Genomic DNA, 25,368 nt, shown 5'->3' on the forward strand with positions numbered 1-25,368 from the left:
AAAGAATTTTATTTCTCGGGGAACAAACAGGCACTTTTTCAGATTTGAGTGGAGGCCTGCAGTTTGACCACACTTCAACATGGTTGTCAGGTGGCTCTGATGTTCTTCAAATGTGTTTGAAAAAATGACAGTGTTATACTGATAGCAATGACATTTAAAGTGTTGAAGCAGTTTGTCCAAAGGTGGCTGGAGTGCTAAGTTGTCTAAATGTCATAATGTAGAACTCATAGAGGTCATCTGCTAATACGAAGTCTGTCTTTTCCCAGTCATCTGGAGTGGTGGATGGTCAACCTCAATTGGCTAGTGGCTACATGTCCATAGTTGGGAAATACTTTGCTCCTTTCAAGCAGTGTGGGGTGTCAACAACGCTCAACAATGCATAAACATCTTTTTTCATGAGTTTGTTCAGTTGTCAATGCAGAAACACAATGTACTGTCCTCCTCCTTCACAAGTACCAGAGGGAGAATCAATGATCCCACGAAGGTGCAACAATGTCATCTTTTAACACATTGTCCACTTCCTCCTGAAAGGTGCATCGTTCAGCGGGAGACTCCCTATATGAGCACTGGCTAACTTGGTGGATGGTCCCCAGTGTTGATATGGTGTGTTGACCTGTCTTTTTCCCATTCAGGATTTGAAAACATTTGAAAATTGATGCAGAGCAGCTAACACTCGCTGACATTGTTCCTCGTCATGCCATATGCTGTTGGTAGTTCGATAATAGCTTTTTGCACTGTGTTGTTTGTAGTGGTAGCAGTGTATGATTCTTCACTGTTGGCACTAAGTTGCCCTTCCTGGACTGGTTCACCACATACTTACCTTTAGGGATGCGTTGTAGCTGTTTTCGACAATTATCGATCCAAAGTTATCCTTGACCACTTACAGTACTTATGATCAGTGATGGCATGTAAATATCTTTTGTGAACCTGAGTAGCTTTTTACGGTGGACAAAAGCTTCAATTCTTAACTGAGCACCTACACTGGTGACTGGGACTCGTCACGTTGATGGGGTGATGGTGGGATAACAGTGTCTTTAGCTGCAAACAACCACGCAGAGCAATCTTTGTTACAGCTTCATCAGTCTGAAGCTCTGATATTCCACAGCCTGTGACTGCATGTGATGCCTACAAGAAGTCTCAGCTGAGAATAACATTATGAATATATTCTGTTAAAACGATAAAGGGCTGTGTTATTTCATTGAAAGTTATTGTTGTAACATGTGATCCTGTTGGATGGACTTATTTCCCATTTTTGACAACCAACACAATTGTTGTTAGCTGCCAGTGATAACCATTTGACATTACAGAAAAAGAAGTCACTGAATTGACTAGTGCCCAGAGAGGTCAGCTGTCAATGAAAATGTCGATGAGATTTCCTGACATCTTGTTGGCTGTTGTCCATGCAGGATTTTAGTATATGGTGGCCTCACCTCCGTAGTGGCTCACCTTGTGTAGTTCCCTGAATTTGTTGACTTGATGAGTGGCTGGTACTTTTGTACAGTGACAGGGACTGTTGTACTTTCTTGGGGAGCTACCTCGTCCTGGGTACATCTTTGCCCCAAAAGTAGGTTATAATCATCTGTAGTTTACTGGCATGAATAAAACTGTTGTGGTGATTGACATCTGGTGATGTGTAGTCATCAAACACTAGTCTTCTTTCTCGACAGCAGCGTACAGCATGCCCAAAGTGTTCACAGTGGAAATATGATGGTGTGTTGTCTTCTTTCTCTACAGCAGCGTACAACAGTGGAAATATGACAGCATGTTGACCTTTTTCCTCCAAATGCCCATTCTTCTGTGGGGCATATTCTTCACAGAGGAGTTGGTTGTACCTGTGTTGGTCATTTGCTAGGCTATAGTTTGACAGCTGCAGCTTAAGTCAGTTGGCTAAATCCATTGTTCTTTGGATGTTCAACTGTTAATACAGATTGGTGCTAAAGATTGAGACACCTCTTTAACATTTCATTATCTCCTGACATATGGTGGTCGACGTACTTGGCTGCTATCTCTTGTTTAGTTGATCCAGCAGTTCTGGCTGTGATAAACTGCTGTATCTGTTCTATTACAACCCGGTGAATGGGAGAGGCAAGATAATCTTCCACAACTGCCGTAGTGACCACATTCGTGAGCCAGTTGTAATTCTTTAGTCCAACTATGCTCTGTTGCATTTCCTTCATGTGCTGGTACTACTTGATGAATTTGTTGTGACATCCCTTATCTGAAGTACTTGGTAAATATCATCTGCGACTCCTTTCATGAAGTGTGAGATTTGGTCAGTGTCTGTCATATTTGAATTCACAGTGTTATGTAGGTCCAACACATTCTGTATTCCGGGTCCTGTCCATGACAATTTTGCATTGCCTAATATGAGCTACAGTGATTCACAAGTTTTGAAGTACCCAGTATCTCTTTCAGTGTCATTTCGTAACCTCAATCGAATCCAAATCAGAAAGCAAGGTTGTCAGTGAAATTCAGCACTTAACACTGAAATCACATTTACTACAAACACCAACTTACAGACAGAACTGAACTCCTGGATAGGGAGTGCTGCTGTTTATGCAAATATGGAATATAGAAACATTACAAATATAAGGAATTTCAGGAAGTGATAAATACTAACAACAAATAATTGTCAGTCAGGTTTGAACAGGTGACCCACAGCACACCAGCTCATGGCAGTGTGACCCTGATATCAAACTGAACCATTGTGACAGACATTCTGGCTCTGAACAGTGTTTGCAGTTACAGCAAGAGAAATTTCTACTATTTTGCATACATTGTATAGAAACTGCAAAACATCGATGAAATTTGCATATAAGTAATTTGGTTATATGAATTCTTTTCATGAACAAGATAAAACTGTAATGAAACTGAAACTCCTACACAGGAATAAATGGTATCCTCTCCATTGGAACATTTCCCATGTACCTGATACAGATAACAGGTATTTTGATTGTTAGTTGTTGTTTCCATTCCAGCAGAGACAGGTTGGTGATTGAAGGGCTCCCATTGTTAAAGAAGCTAATTTGGCTATGCTGATTGCTATATTTGAACTAAATTAACACTATGAAGTTTTTAAATGTACATAAATTAGTCCTGGGTACTAGTGATTGATACTAATTCGTATATTTAATTATTTAAATAGCGCATGTAAAGAGATTGTGTATATCTACACTATGTGATCAAATGTATCTGGACACCCCCAAAAACATAAGTTTTTCATATTAGGTGTGTTGTGCTGCCATCTACTGCCAGTGACTCCATATCAGTGACCTCAGTAATCATTAGACATTGTGAGAGAGCAGAATGGGGTGCTCCGCAGAACTCACAGACTTTGAATGTGGTCAGATGATTGAGTGTCACTTGTGTTATATGTCTATATGCGAGATTTCCACTCTCCTAAACATCCCTAGGTCCACTGCTTCCTATGTGATAATGGAGTGCAAACGTGACAGGACATGTACAGCACAAAAGCATACAGGCCGATCTTGTCTGTTGACTAATAGAGACCGCCGACAGTTGATGGGGGTTGTAATGTATAATAGGCAGATATCTATCCAGCCTATCACACAGGAATTCCAAACTGCATCAGGACCCACTGCAAGTACTATGACAGTTAGGCGAGAGGTGAGAAAACTTGGATTTCATGCTTGAACGGCTGCTTAATAAGCCACACATCACACTGGTAAATGCCATACAACACCTCGCTTGGTGAAAGGAGTGTAAACATTGGACGATTGAGCAGTGGAAAAATGTTGTGTGGCATGACGAATCACAGTTCACAATGTGGTGATCTGATGGTAGGGTGTGGGTATGGCGAATGCATGGTGAACGTCCTCTTCCAGTGAGTGTAGTGCCAACAGTAAAACTCGAAGGTGGCAGTTTTATGGTGTGGTCATGTTTTTTATGGAGGGCATGTACAATCCTTGTTGTTTTGCATGGCACTAACACAGCAAAGGCCTACATTGATACTTTAATCACCTTCTTGCTTCCCACTGTTGAAGAGCAATTCAGGGATGGTGATTGCACCTTTCAACACGATTGAGCACCTGTTCATAATGCATGGCCTGTGGCAGAGTGGTTATGCAACAATAACATCCCTGTAATGGACTGTCCTGCACAGTCCTGACCCGAATCCTATAGAGCACCTTTGTGATGTTTTGGAATGCCGACTGTGTGCCAGGCATCACCTACCGACATAGATACCTCTCCTCAGTGCAGCACTCCTTGAAGAATGGGCTGCCATTTCCCAAGAAACCTTCCAGCACCTGATTGAATGTATTCCTCTTAGAGTGGATGCTGTCATCTAGACTAAGGGCAGGCCAGCACCGTACTGAATTCCAGCATTACCAGTGGAGGGCGCCACAAACCTGTAAGTCATTTTCAGCCAGGTGTCCAGATACTTTTAATCACATAGTTTATGCTTCAGCAAATTTTTAGCATTCATAATGGCAGTTACAACATTCATTTTGTGGACTGCTGGACTTCAGCTAAAGAATAGTATTTCTGGATGCTTAGATTTTATGAAATATGTGGACATCACATTAAATCTTGGATATCTGCCAAGGTTCCTACAGAAACCAAAACAGATGGCATGTTATGTATATTATACTTCAGTAATGAAAGAATTGTGCTCAACTTGAAAGTGAATATTTGACAACTGAGAATCTGAAATGAAATGTTACTTCTGCAAAATTTGAATGATTCATAAAAGTGGAAGACATGTTATAGGCCAAGTGATGAAATGTATATGAGAATGATGTATTAATTGGTGAACTGAGGAATGATCATATAAGTTGTCCTAATTATTTTCTTCTTTTTTTCTGAAACAATTACATAATGTAGCATCTGACATGTCATTCTTGCTTCAGGTGGATGTGATACACTTTGCACCATTCTGATGAAAGAATAAAAATGTAACAACTTAATTCAGTACAGTAGTGCAAGTTCCTTTGGACATGCATGTATGTTGAAAACAACAGACACTGCTAATGATTTTTAGCCATATTAAATCATGAAACATATTCAGAAATTGCAAATATGGTACCATCACAACTATAAAATTTACTGGAAACAAATGAAAATGTATGCCAGACCAGGAATCAAAACCGGATTTCCACTTTACACAAGTGGTTGCCTTAACTACTCAGGCTATCTGAGCATGCTTGAAACTAAATAAGTGTCTCCCTGTGTGGGACTTGTACAATTGTGCGAGCACAATGGGAAACAGACATTGGGACATGTGAAAGTTTGAATGTGTTGATGAAGTGTGCTCGGATAGCTGAAGCAGTTGCAGTTATGGTGACCACTTGCATAAAGCTGGAAATCCAGGTTTGAGTCCCACTCTGGCACAAATTTCTATTTGTTTCTAGTAAATAGTACAGCTGTGGTGGTACTGTATTCACAATTAGTGAATACATTTCATGATTTATTCATTGCTTTAGTGGTTGCTTGTGCTTTTGTTTATAATTTGTTTTGGTTTATGGTTAAATTATAAAAAAATGGAGATCACAGTGTACTTCATGTGGACTTTGCAAACATTTTATTTTCTTGCTTGCAGGTGAAAGCATTTGTTGAGCTTACAGTTGCTAAGACTGTCAGAGAAGGTATGCATCATATGATCCGAATGTCGGGATTGGGAGCAATGAAGCCCAATACAATTGTCTTGGGGTTTTATGACGACTCAACACCCAAGGACTTCTTAGAGAGGTAAGTTGTCATAGGAAGAAAATGCTTGTAAAAAGAGATCATCCATGCTTACAATGTATTTGAAAATGTTATTCATTCTTCCAAGATACTGTATGAGCACTACTGTTTCCTTACACTGTTTGAGAATGTACTTGAAGAATTAGATAACTAAAAAACTCTCCGGAGCACAATCTTCAAGATGCATGTTCCAATCTAGTTCCAATTCCATCAATGCTCCAGAAGATTTATTTCACATGTATTCAGTCTGTGTAACTTCTGTACTGTTAAATCACTGGCTTCAGTTTTGTGTGTTGTACATATTTATCGTTACTCAAGACCTAATAAAACCCTCTATTTTTTTTTTATTTTCTTGCAGTTCTGATTCAGGCTATCATACTACCACATTCAGTGGAATATTGGCCTGTGATGGAATTCCTCTTTTTAAACTACGCAGAGATTCTGAAGAGAAGCATATAAATAAAACTGAGTTTGTGGGAATGATGGTAGATGTTTTGAAGATGAAAAAAAACCTTTGTGTATGTCGCCATTTCGAAACACTTGATAAAGTTCGTGTTGCCAAGTAAGTAAACTCTTACACTTTATAATGTGCTGGAGATTTAGTTTTCTTGTTAAACATTTTTTAAATGTCAGTTATTACAATTGAAATGCAGGCATAATTATTTGTTGTGCATGTGTAAAACCCGTACTTAGATTTTTTCAGTTAATTGAGCTCCTGTAATTTTCTTCTTAGTTTTTAAAAGTGAACGTGTCACTCTGTGTATTGTGCCTCAGGGGCACAATGCACTTTGGCTGGGCATTCTAGTCGTATTTGGGATTTCCTCTCTGTTATCTATCAGGAAACAGTTAATCCCTTAATTTTTCTGTGATATTTTGTTGTAATCCACTGTGATGTGGAATTAATATGTTAAAGAAATATGTTGTTTAAGCTCAGTCACTGCAATTACCGAAAATAGAAACCATTCTTTGGGGAGGAGGAGGGTTAATATTTACAAGCCATCTGCCTTCAGAACAGACTCTCTGGTAGAAACTGTTCTCGTCTCAGTCTCTGGTATTCCTATCCATACAAAAGTTTCTGCCTCCTGCATAGTCTCCTGCTCTCGCATTTCTTCATTCATTCATCGGCAGCATACCTGTAACTGTAGTTTTAATCTCACAAGAGATGGCCAGAATTTTTTGGTCATGAATTGGTATGATATTTCACACACATCCTTGTCACTGGGAAAAAGTGCTTAATATATTTTGGCTTTCTGTGTGACACTGAATAATTTTTGAGAAAATTAATAGAGGATTTCTGTCTTCTTAGTCGTAGCGACTAAACAGTTAAAGATCTGGTATGTTGGGCCAGTAGTGAAATTTGTTGCGCTCAAAATTGGTGGATTTGAGCTTAATTTAATCTACCTCTTTTCGAAGTAGTTTCGTTCTTCTGTGTAGCCCCCTGCCTCTCTCTCTCTCTCTCTCTCTCTCTCTCTCTCTCTCTCTCTCTCTCTCTCTCTCTCTCTCTCTCTCTCTCCCCCCCCCCACCACCACCACCACCCACACACCTCCTCTCTCTCCCCAGCCCAATGGGAAGTTGTGTGTGTAAATGTTTCAGGCACTGTTATTATCTTATAGAATTTTATTTCATGTCCTTTCTAGTCTAACTCTTCAGTGTTTGGTGTAATTTACCACATATATATTAAACATTCTGCATTTACTCTTTTGTGTCGTAGTGTGCGTTAGATTCTAGGTTGGTGGAGTGTAGTACCTGTTCTGTCAACATGACCTTTTTTTCTCATCGTATGTATCCTTTTGAGAACCATTACTTTTGTCTTTTGTTCCAATTTTTTAATATCGTATTTCTTACACACTAGGCTCAGTTGGTGGAGTGCTCTATGGGAGTTGACATTTTTATCAATAATAATTTGATCTTCAGCAAACACCAAGGTGTTGATATATCTGCTCTGATTTAGTTGAATGCCCTGTCTTCCTTTAAAGTTCATTTCTTTGAGAACATCATCAATTTAAGTGTTAAATAATGTAGGAGAAAAGCTACAACTTGGCTTCAGATCTTGACTAGGCTGTAGTGACAGCAACTTGCATTTGTCAAGTGTTGTTTTAATGTTCGTGGAAACATTAAGTCTTCTGGCAGAGCATTTTAAGTGCAGTGAAATGTCTCACACTTTCATTGTAGATCACAGCACCTTGCAAACTATCCTGCCAAAGGCCTCTGCAAAATTTTCACAGGCAATTAAACTTTCTCCCTCTTCTTGCAATCTGGTCCAGCATAAAAACATTACTTGTACAAGATCATTCTTTTCTGGACCATTTTGTTCATTAGATAAAATGTCAGCTATTAATTCCTCAAACCTGAGGTGGAGCTGATCAGTGCTGCTGGCCCTCTGTTACCAAAACCTCTGAGCCAGCCTTAACAATGACACATGGGTTTCACAGTGAATCATCTATCCTTTGTGCATGTAAATAGGTTGAAGCCAAAATTCAAATAGTGACCATAGAGGGTTAACATGTAACAGTAATGTTCAGAAAGAAAAAAAATAAAACCCACTGAAGATAGCACAGAAAATGCCAAAACCTATTTGGGTAAAACAAAGCTAATGAAACAGTGTCTTGCATAAGGCAGTCAGCTATTTCATTTAAGTCTTTCATTAGTAATCTTAGCATAGACTGCATATATTGCCCAATAGCCTATGTATTTGTTAGTTTTCACAGTTAATTATTCTAGAACAGTGAATTATTAGAGTAGATTCTCATTTTTCAGCAATTATATAGTATTGACAATATTAGTTGTTTGGATACAGAAACCTTAAGTGGAAGGTGTTATTTCTATATTGTAGAAGTTTTGTATTCATGTTGTAATACTTTTAATAAAATCGCCAGCATTTCAATACTATAAAATATTGAATTTATTTGATAAAGAAGAAATTGTAACTGTTAACAAAATCCACATTTTTTGATTAGCAGTTAATATTTATTATTAAAAAAATATGACTTAACACACCATAAAAATGTAAACTGCATTCTTGTATGACAGTAACCTTAATTTGGGTTTTATGTTCTGCATTTTGTAAGCATTCAAATGGAACTTTTTGTAAAAACAATGAAAAAAACTTGGCCACATACAGCAAATCAATGACATTATTCAACTGGTGGGTCTTCCATATCACATGCATAATACTTTGTGGGAAAGTTACATAACATTTACTAGGAAATATACTGAATTACGCACAAGTAAAATTCCATTATTGTGCTGTACTCTGAGTGCATGGTGATTATTTGCTCTTTTATTCAATTAATCCAAGTGTCTTTTTCAGGTCATCTGCAATAAAATATATAGATGTTTGGCCAATCAATTTCTTTAACCCAAATGATTTGGATCACTTTGATACTACGAGCTTATTCATGATGCAGTTAGCCTGCATAATAAATATGGTATGTGTCAGTTTCATTGCACTAGTTTTGTTATGAGGAAAGTGTATAGATCAATACTTTTTGTTTTATGTTTATGTTAGTTTACAGTTACACAATTTTAAAAGCGTGAATTGGTCTTACCCTTAAATAAAGAGGAATAGATCTCTTAGAACAGAACACAAAAGTGTTCAAATTAAATAATTGTTTCAAAGAAGTTAAGTGTTAGGATTTTCTTGCATGCTGGAGGTTGATGCTCACTGCATCCACAACATTCAGTATATTAAGTCTGTCCCTTGATCATGTCCTTAGGGAGGACCACAAAGAAACTGGCCAGTTTGGTTAGGTACTATATATGAGTTTGGAAGATGAGGTGTTTCTGAGGTGGGCACTGTTCAGTACTGCTGGTTCTCTGTTACCATAACCTCTAAGCATGCTATAATTATGACAAATGGCTTTGTCACTGTTACATTGTGTGTCACAGGGAGCAGGAATTTTGGTGTAACCAACCAGATTTGAAGGGTGGGACATACCTGTATAAAAACCTTTCATACTCAAGGAGTATGCTGTGGGTGGGGGGATGACTGGTAACACAAAACATGTTGTTAGTGGACAACCTCTGGGACACTTGCTGCAGCCTAACTGTATTATATGTCGCCATATGTGGAGGTCTCTACATTGGAGAGGGGCAGACTCATTTGACTTTGGGAAATAGTTCACTTATGGTGATTCATTTTTGGGATCCATTCATTTGTACTCATTTCCTGTTTCTTTTTCCTACTTGTGCATGTTATTTGGATTTTAGATAAATTTCGAGAAAAAAAATCAGTATGCACAAGTATTTCTTCTACCTGTTAAATTCATTGAGTACGCGATGTGGACAGGTTGTTGACTTCAATTTCCTTATCTGAATGCATTCAGAAAGTGTCACAGTAGTTGGCTAACATTATTGGCTAGTGACTGCAAGACAGTTAGTGTGAGGTCAGATCAGGCTGAATGAAAGTTCAGATTACAGAACCTGTTCACAACCCAGCGGGGACCACCCTAGTAATTGTAGTTATAGCAAGTACAATATTTTGATTTTCAGTTCATTCACAGAAAGTAGTATACATATACCCGGATATTACTAGAAAACTTCTGAGTGTACTCAGGTAGCCATTAACTGACTAAAGTGAAATGAATATGAAATTCAGCAGTTCAGTAACTTAAGTATTATAATGTATTTAAATATAAATTTTACATACAAATGTATTTGAAAAGAAAAGGAAAAACCCACTACTTGTTCAGTGCTGATAGTTTCATGCATATCTTGGTTGTTTAACTTGCTGTGGAAAAGGGCAGGAAAAAATTGTCCCCGAAACCCTTGCTGAAAGGCTTTCTAGTTAAATCATTGGTGTCTGTCACAAGACCATAAATTCAACAACTTTTAGACAAATGTGTCTTTTTGATTGAAAACACTTTGGAAAAAGATGTGTTCTATTTACCGTGCAGGAATAAGATTTAGGAGAGGATTGTATTGATATTTTTTTAATGAACTGTGAACTCTCTCCTTGACGAGTTTGCAGCTCATGGTTTAGTGGCTAGTGTTGCTACCTTTTTTTTTGTGCCTGGGGACTGGATGTTTGTGTTGTCCTCATCATTCCATAGCCATTCGTGAAAGTGGCTAGATTGGACTGTGTACAGGTTGGGAATTTGTATGGTCGCTGATGATTATGCAGTTGAGCACCCCACAAACCAACAATAATAATAATAATAATAATAATAATAATAATAATAATAATAATAGTAATAGTAATAGTCATTATTATCTCCTTGAAGAATGTGATGAAGTTGAAGTATGACCTCAAGAACACACTGCAGTTTGTTCTATTTGTATTTTCCCTAACTTGTAAGTACATAGAACCATGATCCTGTGTTGCACCAGAAGCAAAGCACCTTATTTGTATTTCATAGTTCTTTCAAAACTGATATCCCATATGTGGCTTTACAAAAACTGAAACATCATTTATGGTTCCTGTCCCCTGTTAATCTTCAGAATCAAAAATGAAAACATTCATTGCAATGAATTCCGAAGCAGAACTGTCACATTAAAAGGATTCTAATAGAAATTGATCAAATCTGAAAAAATTATGCCTAATCGAATTGAACAGATCATTTTTTCTTGAAATAAGAGTACCTTTAAACAGATTTTATTTGAGTTTAAGTTCTTTAAGATGAGCTCCTCGCACTGACATGAAAATGAAGATGTCGCTAACGTTCTGCACCTAGTTACTCAACTGAAAGTTGTAAATACCCAGAGACAGATGTCAAGCCCATGGAACACAGTAATAATGAACAAACAAAGAAAGTATTGTGTCTTGAGTATTCCCATAAGGTTACAGGGCACATATATATATATATATATATATATAAAACGGTTACAGGGCAAAAAAAAGAGGCTTTATTGAAGAATAAGTTTGTTTAAAAGAAAATATGATATTCTCATCATATTTGCCTCACACATTTAGTAAATTGTAGATTTTTAGGTTATATTATTTAAGTGAGTGCAGCAATACAGCATTAATAATTAAGTTGAAAGTGATAATGTTTTTAAATAAAAACATTCTGAACAATATTTTTTGAGGTAAAAAGCAAATAAAGTTCATGCCATCCAACGATTTTTCAAATGGTGAGACATCCCTTTACCTTTTCTTACTGAGCCAAAATCACTCACAACTCACCTTTTTGTGTAAGAAAACCAAAATGTGGGGCACGACAAAGAAACAACCGAACATGAAAAATAAGTCTCTCCCAAAGTATCATGTTTCATTTTTGGAAAAAATGCGAAAATTGCAAGTTTCACTTTAAATTTCTTACACCACAATTAAAAATGATCAAAAATTATCTTTAAAAGTAGTCATTAAATCAGGCAAATGAGTGCTTAAAAAAATCGTGCCTTATGATTAGTATGTGTCAGCAGTTTGTCAAACTGTTGAAGAGAGAAACAGATTTCTCTTTTTGTTGACTGAAAAAAAGTATGATTACATACAACTTAAGTTTTATAGATTAGATAATTAGATTAGATTAGATAATTACAAAAAGTTGAACTGGAATGAGGAACAGCTGAATATTACAAAAAGAATGAGACCAGCTGCATGAGACCTAGTTGGGAATGAGGAGCGAGAAGACCAATCGAGACTAAGACTGGAAAAGACTGTCCACGACCAAACTGAACAGTGAATGACTGTTCCAGAAACAAGACAGACTGCAATCAAAGTGAACTGTGAATGTCTGTTCCTTAGAAGTTGTTCATTGGTCCTTCCGTTCACTTTAATGAATCATTCCTTTGGACTTGTTTGTTCATGAATGATTTACCTGTACTCTGTGTGGGGAAGCTGCCTTTTTTTGAATCACAAATGGAACCTGTAGGTCAGTCCTGACACACTCATAATTGTTTCCCCTCAGGGGGCTCAGCATTCGTTTGCTGGGGACTGGTGTGCGCCGCCAGTCTGCTGATACCGTAAGCTCTGGGCATGCTTCAGCGACCACCGTGTGACGCAGTGGTGGAACGTTGTGTGTCTCAGGGACCGGGGACCTTGGCTTGGTTGCCTGGATTGCGAGGACAGTACATACCTCAATAAAAAAAACCTTCAATCTGAAGGTGTGCTGCGCGCCGATAAGATGCATGGCTGTTGAGGTGGAACAGTCGCTAGCGGGCAACCTCTGGGGAAATTGCCGCACCTCAGTTGTACAAGACTTATCCAGGCATGCGGGGCTCTGTCTGGATGGACATAAGTTTCTCTAGCTGCTCTTGGGGCGACCATGAATACCACGAATTTTTCCTCTTTTCCTCCTCCTAATTTTTCGCTGGCCAGTGGGATGGGTGGACCGCTGGTAGGCACTACCGCCCAATCCAACAACAGGGCTAGGTTAGCCAGTCCTCCTGACTCCGGCATCAGCAAACGTACAGCAGTTCATAGTAACAGAGCACATACTGAAAACCAGAATGTGTTTTTAATTATAAAAAGGAAAGAGGTTTCCTTTGAAAAGGTTTCGCCATTCTATATCCAAAAGGGTCTAGAAGGAATAGCTGGAACTTTAAAATCAGTGAAGCGTTTATGGAATGGGACACTACTTGTTGAAACATCAACTGCTCAGCAAGCAGTTAACCTTCAAACAGCTAAAAGCTTGGTGGAATACACTATCGATACAGAGCTTCACAGCACCCTGAACTCCAGTGAGGGTGTTGTTACCTGTAGGGATCTTGTTGACATTCCTGTAGAAGAATTAAAGAGTGAGTGGGCTCAGGAGGGAATTGTTGACGTTCAGAACATCATGAAAAGAGTGGATGGGAACCTAGTGAAATCTGACTCCTTCATTCTTACTTTCAATGCCCCCAAAGTCCCAGAACACGTCAAGGCAGGATTTCTTCGACTAAATGTCCGGTCTTATGTCCCAAACCCAATGCGCTGTTTTAAGTGCCAGCGTTTTGGGCATACAACTCTAGGGTGTAAGGGAGAAGCAATGTGTGGCAACTGTAGTAAGGCTGCCCATGACGGAATTGACTGTTCGTCGCCTGTCAGATGTATAAACTGTTCTGAAAGCCACTCTGTTTGGAGTAGGGACTGTAGAATCTTCCTAGAGGAATGTAAAATACAAGAAATAAAAACAACTAAGCGTATCCCCTACAGTGAAGCCAAAAAGATCTTTAAGGCCATGCAGCCCCCCCACATTTGTTACTTCTTTTGCTTCCATTGTTCAGAAGCCGCCTCCGAAGGAGGTTGTTAGTGTTGGCATGAACACGTGCACATGTCAGAGCACTTGCAAGGCAGCAACTGTATCGGAGCCTGTAGCCCCTCCTAGAACAGCAGAGAAAGGTACAGTAGCTAACATTGAAGAGCCTCAGGCATCTCCGATTGCTGAGGCTGTTCCAAAGCCCAGCATGGTCATAAACACCCCAGCTCCGGTTCCAGCAAAGCCCTCTAAACAAAGGAAAGCACATGTGAAGCAGCACAGATTAAATCGGCTGGTAAACCCTCGGATCATGTTAATGTGGTCCCGCTAGACGCTTCATCAGACTCTTCCCTAGAGCTGATGGAGTCTGAAAATATGGGGCAATCATCTTGCCCCAAGACTGAGCCTCCACCCGCTGCAGTCTCCCCACCTCGGCGGAAAGAGAGGCAGAAAATACAACCACCGTAATGGCTCCCATACTACAATGGAACCTGCAAGGGTTCAGGACACATGTGGACGAACTACATCTATTGATTCAGGATAGACCTATGTGTGTATGTCTGCAAGAGACAAATTTCAGTGAAACATACACCCCTGAGCTACGTGGTTATGTCCTCCACAAAAAGGACGACCTGAGTGGACAGATAGCTCGAGGAGGAGTAGGTATCTTCATCAACACCGACTACCACTCCTTGCCTCTCTCTCACGACGGATTTACAGGCAGTTGCAATATTAGTACATGTGTGCCATATGCTAACAGTATGTTCGCTTTACCTGCCCGCAAATGATGTGCTTGACGAAGAGGCTCTCAGTGATCTTCTTACACAGCTCCCCCACCCCTTCATCCTCTGTGGTGATTTTAATGCACACAATATGCTTTGGGGCTCTGTGAGTACTTGCCCCAGGGGTAGAGCAATTGAGAGGCTTCTTCTGTCTACCAGTGCCCATTTGCTAAATACAGGTCAAAGCATGCATTTTTGCATTGCAACTGGGTCGTTCTCTGCCATTGATCTATCGCTTTGCTCTCCAGCCATCGCCCACACTGCTGCATGGGAAGTGGTTGATGACTTACACGGCAACGATCACTTCCCCATCCGGATTCACCTGCCACATGCAGTGGAACCAGAAAGGAAACCGCCTCGATGGGTGTTTGGTAGAGCCAACTGCGCACTGTGTAGTCAACTCGCCCAGTTTGAACATCGGGTCAGTGTCCAGGAATGGTTGGATCATATTACTGAAGTGAACCACCGCGCCAGTGAAGCATCCATCCCACAGTCCACGGGACAACCGAAGCGGCAGCCTGTCCCTTGGTGGAGCGACGAATGCCGCTGTGCAATCAGGGCTAGGCGGGCAGCTCTGCGTAGGTTCAAATGCCGGCCAACTGTAGAGAACCTTGCAGCTTTTCAGGTGGCGAGGGCAAAGTGTCGTCGGATTATACGAGAGAGCAAGAAGAGGTCGTGGCAGCAGTTCCTTAACACCATTAATTGTTCTACACGAAGTTCCATTGTATGGGAGACCATCAGGAGAATTTCTGGGAGAGGTGGGAGGTGCCCTATGGCTGCTATAATGTGGAATGGTACTCTCCAAACGGCCCCAAAAGATATTGCCCAGTCTATGGCGGCTCATTTTGCAGCTATTACTGCACCGCCAGTCAGAATCCAGCTTTCCAGCCCAACAGAGTGGCTGCTGAGAGGAGCAGTTTTGACTTCCGCTCACCCAATACAGAAGAGTACAACTGCCCGTTTTCCATGTGGGAACTGGATTCTGCATTGTGTGGGGCTCGTGATACATCCCCTGGTCAGGATAGAATCCACTATAGCATGCTGCGCCACCTCACAGGGAGAAATAAAGAAATCCTCCTCAGACTTTTTAATCTAGTTTGGATGTCCGGTCACTTCCCCGACTTGTGGCGTGAAGCAATTTTAATTCCTCTTTTAAAACCTGGGAATGACCGCACGTGCCCGGGTAGTTACCATAGTGTTGCCCTCACTAGCTGCATGGGAAAGACCTTGGAGCGGATGGTCAACCTGCACCTTGTCTGGATGTTAGAATCCAGACAACTCCTTAGTTGCTTTCATTGTGGGTTCAGGAGATATCGCTCCACCTTTGATAACCTGGCCCTCCTGGAGGCGGCCATACAACAGGCTTTCCTGTGGTAGCATCACCTGTTGGGAATATTTTTTGACACGGAGGCATCTTATCATCAGGCAGCTCCATGAATGGGGTTTTCGTGGATGTCTTCCCAATTTTATTCGGTCCTTCCTGTCGCCGCGTTATTTTCGGTACCGAGTCAGAGACATACTTTCTAGTTGCTTTGAACAAGAGAACAGTGTCCCTCAAGATAGTGTTTTAAGTGTGACAGTCTTTGCTATTGCTATTAATAGTATTACGTCTGTTGTGCAAAGTCCTGTACATTGTTCCTTGTTTGTGGACGATTTCTCTGTATTTTGCTCTTCTTCATGCCTTGCAATGACGACACCTCAGTTGCAACTCACTCTGCGACGTTTGGATGAATGGACACAGAAGAATGGTTTTAAGTTTTCAACTGATAAGTCGGTGTGTGTCCTTTTTAACCATTCTCGTTCCATTTTTGACTTGCCTGAGTTGAGGATGAAGGCCACCGTTCTGAATTATAAAGACACGGTGAAGTTTCTGGGCCTCACTTTTGATTCTAAGCTTACATGGCTGCCACACATTAAGGAACTGAAAAAATGGTCTCTTAAGGCGCTGTTTGTTTTAAAATGTCTTAGTCACCTCACATGGGGAGCAGACAGGACTAGTCTGCTCCGGTTTTACAGAGCCTTCGTGCGGTCTCGGCTTGATTATAGATGCACGGTGTATGGGTCTGCAAGACCCACTTATTTGAAGCTGTTGGATGTGGTGCACCATGAGGGGATTCGGCTGGCAACTGGGGAGTTTAGAACGAGCCCCATACCGAGCCTGTGTGCAGAGGCAGGTGAACCGCCACTTCACCTCTGGGGGCGTCTACTAATGGTGCGCCAGGCCTATCAAACATTATCCACACCATACACGCCTGCATACCACACTGTTGCTCAGCCTCCACTGGAAAGGGTTTTTCGCAACCGGCGACGAGCAGCAAGGCCCTATGGGATTCGTGCAAAGGATTGCATTTTAGAGATGGGTGTGGCCGGTTTTAATGTTTCATGTCGAGGTTGGAGCAGATACCCACCTTGGCTCCTCCAGAGGCCCAGACTGATTTTAGATTTGGCAAATTTTAAGAAAGACAGTACATCAGATTTTACTTCCAAATCTTTATTTTTTAACATTTTAGATAGGCATCATGATTTTACAGTAGTATACACTGATGGATCCCAACAGGGGGATTTTCTTGGCTCCTCAGTAGTGTTCCCCAAACGTGTCATCAGGATTCGCCTTCCCCAGGAATACACTGTTTTTTCCGCAGAACTTCACGCGATGCTGAAGGCATTGGAGCAGATACGGTGTACTCGGGGCAAAAACTTTCTAATTTGCTCTGATTCAATGAGCGCATTACAGTCACTGCAGAACCTGTACCCAGCGGAGAAGTTGGAACTGCTGATTTACGACCAACTGTACATCCTCCAACGACAGGGCAAGCAAGTGTTCTTTTGCTGGGTGCCAGGGCATGTGGGCATATGGGGAAATGAACAAGCTGATAGAGCTGCCAAGGACGCCTGCAGATTACCGGAGGTGACACAATGTTCTATTCCTTTGCAAGGTATTGTTTCTGTGCTGCGGTGGAAGTGTATGCAATTGTGGGAGGAGGAATGGCTAGCGGTGAGGGAAAATAAGCTGCGATTGGTGAAACTCACCATCCAACCGTGGTGTTCCTTCTGCCGGTCACCTAGGTGTGGCGAAGTGACCCTTACACGTCTTCGCATAGGGCACTGTCTTCTTATGCATGCCTTCTTACTACGGCGAGAGGAACCCCCGCTGTGTGATGCCTGTGGCGTACAAATCACTGTACGCCACATTTTAGTTGAGTGTGATTTCTAACATTCTGTCAGGGCGGAAGTTAATATTAGTGGGGATCTGCCCTCGATTCTAGTCGAGGACGAGACGAGTGTCAAGGAAGTTTTAAGGTACTGTGATGTTTCTGGGTTTCAGCCAAAAATTTTAGGTTGGAATTTTTAGTGTGTTGCCAGTGGCTTACCACTCGTTTTTATACTTGTAATAGGCCAAACATGTGCTATGTGTTTCATTTTATCCCTTTCACCCACGTTCTCTTGCAGTTATAATCTTTATGTGCTGCATTCCACTTTGCAACTGTTGACGTGCAAACTGCCTATGTAGCCTTTCACTTTTAATTTTAGTCCTATTTTAGCACTTGCTGCATTTTAGTGATACTCGTCCGTTGTTGTTTCCGTTCGGGCGCTAAAGACTACACTGTTGAGCGCCCATATCCACCATATCCATCCATCCATCCATCATAATTGTTTGGGTGCAGTGTGGTCGAGTATTAACACCCTCTTCATTAAGATGCTATAAAAGGTTCAATCTGACAAGCTGTTGGCAAAACAAAAAATAAAAATTAGTAACAGAACACATTTACATTTTCAAAATGAGTTTTTGACTGTCAAAAGTGATCACGAAACACTAAGCGAAGCATTTCTGTTTTATATATTCAAAGATTTACAAGGACTGGCTGGAGTATTCATATTTGTAAAGTGACTCCATAATGCAGGCTGTTAAAACTCTGCCCCCATGGGGAGCAGGTGCCTGCAAGCACAGTTACTGTAGATCGCCAACCAATCGAGTGCAGGTGGGTAGGATATCTGCCACATAGCCTTATTGTACTGTGTGCAATAAAGTTAATGAATTTGAAATATTTTTCATTTTAAAAATATGTTTTTCATCACTAGAATACCTCCAGACATAGTTCACAGTTTATTAACAAAACATTATGTAGCTTCATCAGAGTATTGACATAAGGGAATGAATGTAAGTTATTTAGCACTCTGTTTTGAGTGGCATTACATAGGTTACCCATGGAAACACATAAATGATAAATTTACAAAATTGCATTCTGCTCAAGTACAGGTATTCCAACAGAACAAATTTGTTACATAGAAGTGCAGCTGACATAAAGTCTGTGGTCAACATTTTGTTGTGAATAGCTATTTTGTATCATGAAAATGACAAAAGCTGCAGAAAGAACTTTGTATCCCAACCCTATGCTGTATCTTGCAGCAACATGGTGTTTGATACAAAATATTTGATTAGCTGTGAATAAAAATAATTTTAATGCTACACAGACCTAATAAAATGTCAGTATTTCTTTCTTACTTGAATTTTACTGTTAAACACATTCCATTATAATTTTATGTGCTAAGTCAAGGTCAACACATTAGCTGGTATTGTTGTGTGAAAGTGCTGACTGTCTGTGCACAAACTATTTACCCACCACTGTACTCAAATGACCCTCTTTGGAATGCACAATATCCATTGTGGATTAATATGATGAAACACGCACTCTGTGCTGAAGAAAAGAAACAGTTCAAGACAACACAGTCTCCTACCTCAAAATGTCTTCTGTAAACCACTCAAAACTTTGGTGATGAAGGTGACTACTTCAAGTAGGCTCAGCTATTAAATGGAGTAGTGTTTCCTTTTGCTTGCAAGTGCGTCAGTAGTTGATCTCTTTACAGATATAGTTACATCAAAGGTGAATGTCAACCATCCAGCAGAGGCAAATACACAGTCCAGTCACATTAATGTGACCACTCTGTATGTTCATTGTCACTGTGCAGTAATCACTCACAGATGGCAGTTGGCAGTGTTAGCAGTGGAGGGTATAAAGCATGTCTGGGAAATGGAAAACAGTGTAGTTGTTGTTGTAATGCAGAAACGGAACAATTTATCTGACATCCAAAGGGACATGATCATGGGCTTTCAACTCAAGGATGGAAGCATTTCTGAAATGGCTATGTTTGTATACTGCTTGCAGGCTGCTGTGGTTGGAGTGTACTGTGCATTGCAAAATGGGACCATCCAAAACCAGTTCTCAGGCAACTATGGTGCATAGATGATTTGGGTGAATGATGGCTGTGGAGATTTGTATGGGTGCATAGATGACTGAGGTGAATGATGGCTGTGGAGATGTGTATGGAAGAATAAACATGAAACTGTTGAGCATCTGACCACTCAGATGAACAAAGGGGTTACCAACAATGTCTCCTCTTTGACCATTCAGCAGACACTGTTGTTTGTGCGCCTCTGATGTGTACTACATGCACCCATGCTTACTGATGTTTATCAGTGACAAAGGCTGAAATTTGTGTACTAGGACAGCAACTGGACATCCACAGAGTTGCTTTCAGCTGAATCACTTTCTGTGCTCCGTTGGCATGAAATGTCTGAAAGCAAACACCCTGCAACAATCAACAGAAGGGTCCAGGCCAGAGGAGGGAGCATTATGGTCTGGGGAATGTTTTTGTAACAGTTTCTGGTTTACCTCTTCATTCTAGGAGGCACAGTCAATCGAAATAAGTATGCATCAATCCTTGGGGACTGTGTCAACCTCTACATGCAGCACGATGGCATCTACCAGTAGGACAATGCAACTTGTTGCACAGCTCACTCTGTGTGTGTGTGTGTGTGTGTGTGTGTGTGTGTGTGTGTGTGTGTGTGTGAGAGAGAGAGAGAGAGAGAGAGAGAGAGAGAGAGAGAGAGAGAGAGAGAGATTTGAAGAGCACCAGGATGAGTTTACCATATTCCCCTGGCCACCAAACACCCCAAATTTAAACCCAATCAAGAAGCCAAGAGACTATCTCAATTGGGCTGTTCACATGCTGGGTCCTCATCCAAAAATCCTAGTGCAGCTGGCCAGGGCACTGGAGTTGGAATCGCTCCACATCCCTGTTGGTATCTTCCAGGACCCATTGACTGTTTTCTTACATGTCTTGCAGCAGTATGCGCTGCAAAAGGTGGTTATTCAGGCTTTTGATAGGTGCTCACAGTAATGTGACTGGACAGTATACCTTCCAGAACTTGGTGGCTACAAGAACTTGACGTCAGCTATGCCCAGTGTCTTTTTGTCCAAAAGAAAGAGGATGAAAATATGGGGAGAGACCAAAGGAAATAGGTAAGCCTTTGGCCTCCATTGCATTTGAGACATCCAAAGTTGATAATCGGTGCCTGATATTGAAGTCATTGTGAATGAACCACACAGCTCCATCAGCATAACATAGTCGGTTCTTCTATCGTCTTTCACACAGGAAAAAATAAGAAACAAAAATCACAGCATTAACTGGCTTACCTCATAAATGGAATACACATTTCTTCAGGACTTGAGTGAAGAATTGAGGCTCCCAGTACAGGAAAAGCCCCTGTGTTTATGTCTCAGGGGACCCAATTTATATAATATGCAGAGTACCTGCACTATAGGGCTGTAATCTCCACAATAAAGAACAATCTAGTGGGGGAAAAAGGTGAAAGGCAAAGTCACTGCCTTTGTTAATAGTTCCTACAGGTCATTTCTCATCCCCTTAAAAATAATGTTTCAATCTTCTATAGCTGCTATCATTTATGTTTCATGTTACATTTTACTATGCTTGTTATACTTACTTACCACCACATGTAGTCCTCAAAAGCAAGGCTTTCAGAATGTTAGGCTAGAAATTTCCATGACAATATTTCCATTTTAGGTGGTTTCAATCCAGACAGTGCTGTGGGGCACCACCATGTGCCCCAGGGATTTGCTAGTTGAGGGCCATTTATCATCAGAGAAAATACGACGTAGGCACAAAGGATGACATGCTTCAGTTCAGAATCAGGGTTGCCCTCTGGCATTGCTCTCACCTTTTGCCCTTGTAGATATTGTTTGGTAATAAGTGGAGGAGGAAATCAACTCATTTGTCTGCTGCACATTCCTGACAGTGTAGTAATCTAAAGCGAACTACCAAACTAGATTATCTGACAGGCAAACTGCACTCTGTTTAGCCTTTGGGTTGCATTTGAATGTCAGGACAGTCTTGAGGGTGGTTGGGAACATGCAACCAGTGTAATACATGAAGCCACCATAGTGTCTGCTTTTGGATCTTCAGAAAATCTGACGCAACAGCCTGTCCCTTGGTATAATGAGCAGTGTTGGTTGTTGTGCAGTAAGGGGCTGGTAGGTTGGCTGAGCTACAATATTTGAAAAGTTTCTATGGAAGGAAAGAAAGCTGCGTAGCAAATTCAAACAAAACTGAATACTTGCTGACAGATCAAAGCTAACTGAAATCAAAAGTAGCATAAGGACAGCAATACAAGACACACAGATTTCAAAAAGATCTTCTTACTTGCTAAAATGTTGTTATACTAAAAAAAGAGAAAAAAGTTTGAACCTGTGTGTAATTAGTCAGTGGAACAGTCAGCTGTGCAGTTCCTTGTTGATCATGATGGTATTTAAATGTAAGATACTGACCTTCTACCCTGTCACGCAAAGTTGCTTCACTGAAGGGTCTCTCAGTACAGTCCTCATTTTTGCCAGTTGTGCATGTGTGACTAGATAGAAAGCCACTGATGGGATATTGCTTGGATTGTATATTAGATACAGGTATGTGGATGAACTCTCCCTTCTTCGTGAGGTAGTTTATCCTAAGTTGCTAAGAGAACAGAGCTTCATATTTGATTGCATAATGGCACAAATTAAGTCTTTGAGGAAGATCACAGGATAAAGGCACAGAAATACAGCCCTAGCACACTTAAGTCAGCATGTATTCCTGAAGCAGCAATTTTGTGTGACTTAGATCACTCTGTTCATACATGATTTCCGGAAAGGCACAGACAGAGGAGTGAGAGTTGATGCTATGATTTTTGCTTTTGGAAACCATTAGATACATTTCTGCACCATTACCTAATAAACAAGATGTCATTATAGAATATCAGAAATGTTGCAATTGAATTGAAGATAATTGAACACAGTATGTCAGTCTTAATAGAAAGACATCATCAGTGAAGTACCTCAACAAAGTGTATCTTTACTTTTCATGAAGCCAACCTGGTAGACTATGCTTTTAGGTCTGTGGAAGTTCACAGATGGCACAATGGTATACAGGGAAGTAATATCATTAGAAAAGTGTTATGGAAATACAGGAAAACTTGAAGATTATAAGCTCTCAATGCAAAGACTGGCAGTTAACACACGACCTAAATAAATACAATGCAGTCCGTATAGATAGATAAAAATACACTATATCATTTGATTTCATAATCAATGATAAGTCATCTGACACATTCACAACCATCAAGTATTCTTTTGGAATGACTTGAGGGGAAATAATATTATAAATGAAGCCATTGAAAATGTCAGACTGAGATCTGTGATCATGTTCCCTAGGAAGTGTAACTCGCCCATCAAGCAAGTCACTTACATCGGAGTGCACCCTAGGTGGTGGATCTGCCTTCACAGCAGGGTGAGTGGCCGGTGGTAACGCATTCATGTCGCTCAAGGCGGAGGGCCAACGTAGAGACTGGCCACCTGGCCTTGTCTATTCATGCTGTGAGTGGAAAGGTGGCAACTCCTTCAGCAGGGTCCAAGCAGGCACATGAGGGGGGGGGAGGGGGGGGGGGAGGAGGAGTTTACTGGTTATTGGGAGCTCCAATGTTAGGCACATTATGGAGCCCCTTAGGCAGATAGAGTTCAGGTATGGAAAGAAAGCCAATGGGCACTCAGTATGTTTGCTTCTTTATCACCCTCCTCTTCATCATCATCGTTGTCCTTTTCATGTATAAGATGGTCTTCACTGCCTTTGTGACCATTACTTACACCGCACTTCTTGACGTATTTAACAATAATGTCTTCTCTCACTGTTTTATCCACTGACACATTTGCTTGATTGTAGGGAATTTTAAAGCTCCCTTCAGCATGAATTCATGTTGGGTTTCATCCATCATCCATTTATTCCATTGCTCTCTCATATGCACTTTAAATGGTTTATTTATCGAGACATCAAGAGGTTGCAATTGTGAAGTCAGTCCTCCTGGATTAACAGCAAGCTCTTTATTTCCCTGTCTCAAATTTCTCTTTCACAGAATTTTTAAAATGACTACTAAACTGCACTAGCACAAGAAGAGAACTCTTCTTCAATAAAGCATCTTTCCATCTTCCTCACAGTCTGTTAATCCAGGATTTCATACCAGTCTTGTCCATCTAACTCTTGTCATGTATATGAACACTACCACTTGGCGATATTTCAGAAATATTTGGCATTGTTTTGCGTTTGAAAATGTTCATTAGGTTAAGTTTAGTATTGTCAGCACAACATGAAAAGACAACAGTTTAGTGCATTTTTTCATGTCCACTTGTTTTTATAGTTGCAGTTTTAGCACCTTTCATGGAAACAGTTCTGTTACTTGGCACATCAAATGTCAGAGGAGTTTCATCCCTATTCACTCTTTAGCTTAGTTCCACACAGGTTTTCTTTGGATTTTGAATAATAAAGCAATGGAAAGATAATATTTTCTCTTCCTACTGGTGTGAAATTTACTGAGGTATTTTGGTTTTGGTGCACGTGCTAAGTCCATGATGCTTCATAAACCTGTAGCTCCAACCAACTCCACCCTTCAAGTCTGTTAAGTTGCACTGTAGCACTAGCTTAAGAGTGTGTATTCGAATCATTTTTGTATTAATTCCAATGCCATTTCCATGGAGTTCTTAAATCCATTTTAATCTGTGATATTCTAGTTTTGGCCATTTTGTATTCAGTTGTCTATTGGCACATTTAGTTTTCCTCATTTTTTTCAGCTCTTCTGTACTAACTTGCCAATCGCGAATGGTTTTTTTTTTTTTTTTTTTTTTTTTTTTTTTTTTTTTTCTATTGGTAGAGGTCCAAAATGCCACTCTGCTGCTCTGTTTCCATGTTCTTCTGCATATGCTATTACTTTTAACTTGTAGCCTGCATAATATGAATACCTTTTATTTTTTTCCATAACAAAACTGGCCACAAACAAAAATATTTTACTGTTACTGATAACACAGATCTTATCAATTCAAATTCACTGGCACTGTAGACTGCAATGACTCATCATAGGCTAGACAGTGTTCTGGGTTTGGGATGGTGGGGCCAGAGGGGGATGATGATAGCAAGCTTGTGAATCACTGCAACTCGTGTTCATCGCATCAGTGCACTGCTGCTATTGAATCCAATGTTGCCAGTTGGAGACATGTTTCCCATGGCATCAGATATATGGTCGTTTTTAAGACTAATGGGAATTTTAAATCAAACATTGGACATTTTTGTATTAATTTTGAGTATAAGAGGCACCTGAATTCTGGAGGTAATTTTTTTTTCTCTCTCTCTCTCTCTCTCTCTCTCACACACACACACACACACACACACACACACACACACACACACACACACACTCACTCCCCTTTTTTTGTATATAAACAGTTTCTTTATCTTTATTCTGCGACTGTCATTATAAATTTGCACATCTGTTTACTTAGCTTCCTCCATTCTTGGCTTCTGCTGTTCTTTCCTTTTCTTTGTAATACTCATATTTGACATGCTGGTCGACAGTCCAGAAAATCATGTCTGATGTAACTTGCCATCTTAT

At 40.4% G+C, this 25,368-nt stretch overlaps 1 protein-coding gene across 1 annotated transcript in view; it reads left to right on the forward strand.

The window, feature by feature from the left end:
- The window catches only part of LOC126298399 (solute carrier family 12 member 9), a 131,672-nt gene that overhangs the window by 84,076 nt on the left and 22,228 nt on the right, over positions 1–25,368 (forward strand). Inside the window, exons 10-12 of the mRNA XM_049989712.1 lie at positions 5,561–5,709; positions 6,065–6,268; positions 9,018–9,135. Coding sequence (XP_049845669.1) covers positions 5,561–5,709; positions 6,065–6,268; positions 9,018–9,135 — 471 coding nt within the window. The remainder of the gene's footprint in view (positions 1–5,560; positions 5,710–6,064; positions 6,269–9,017; positions 9,136–25,368) is intronic.

The sequence above is a fragment of the Schistocerca gregaria genome, chromosome X, assembly GCF_023897955.1.
Source record: "Schistocerca gregaria isolate iqSchGreg1 chromosome X, iqSchGreg1.2, whole genome shotgun sequence".
Taxonomy (NCBI): Eukaryota; Metazoa; Arthropoda; class Insecta; order Orthoptera; family Acrididae; genus Schistocerca; species Schistocerca gregaria.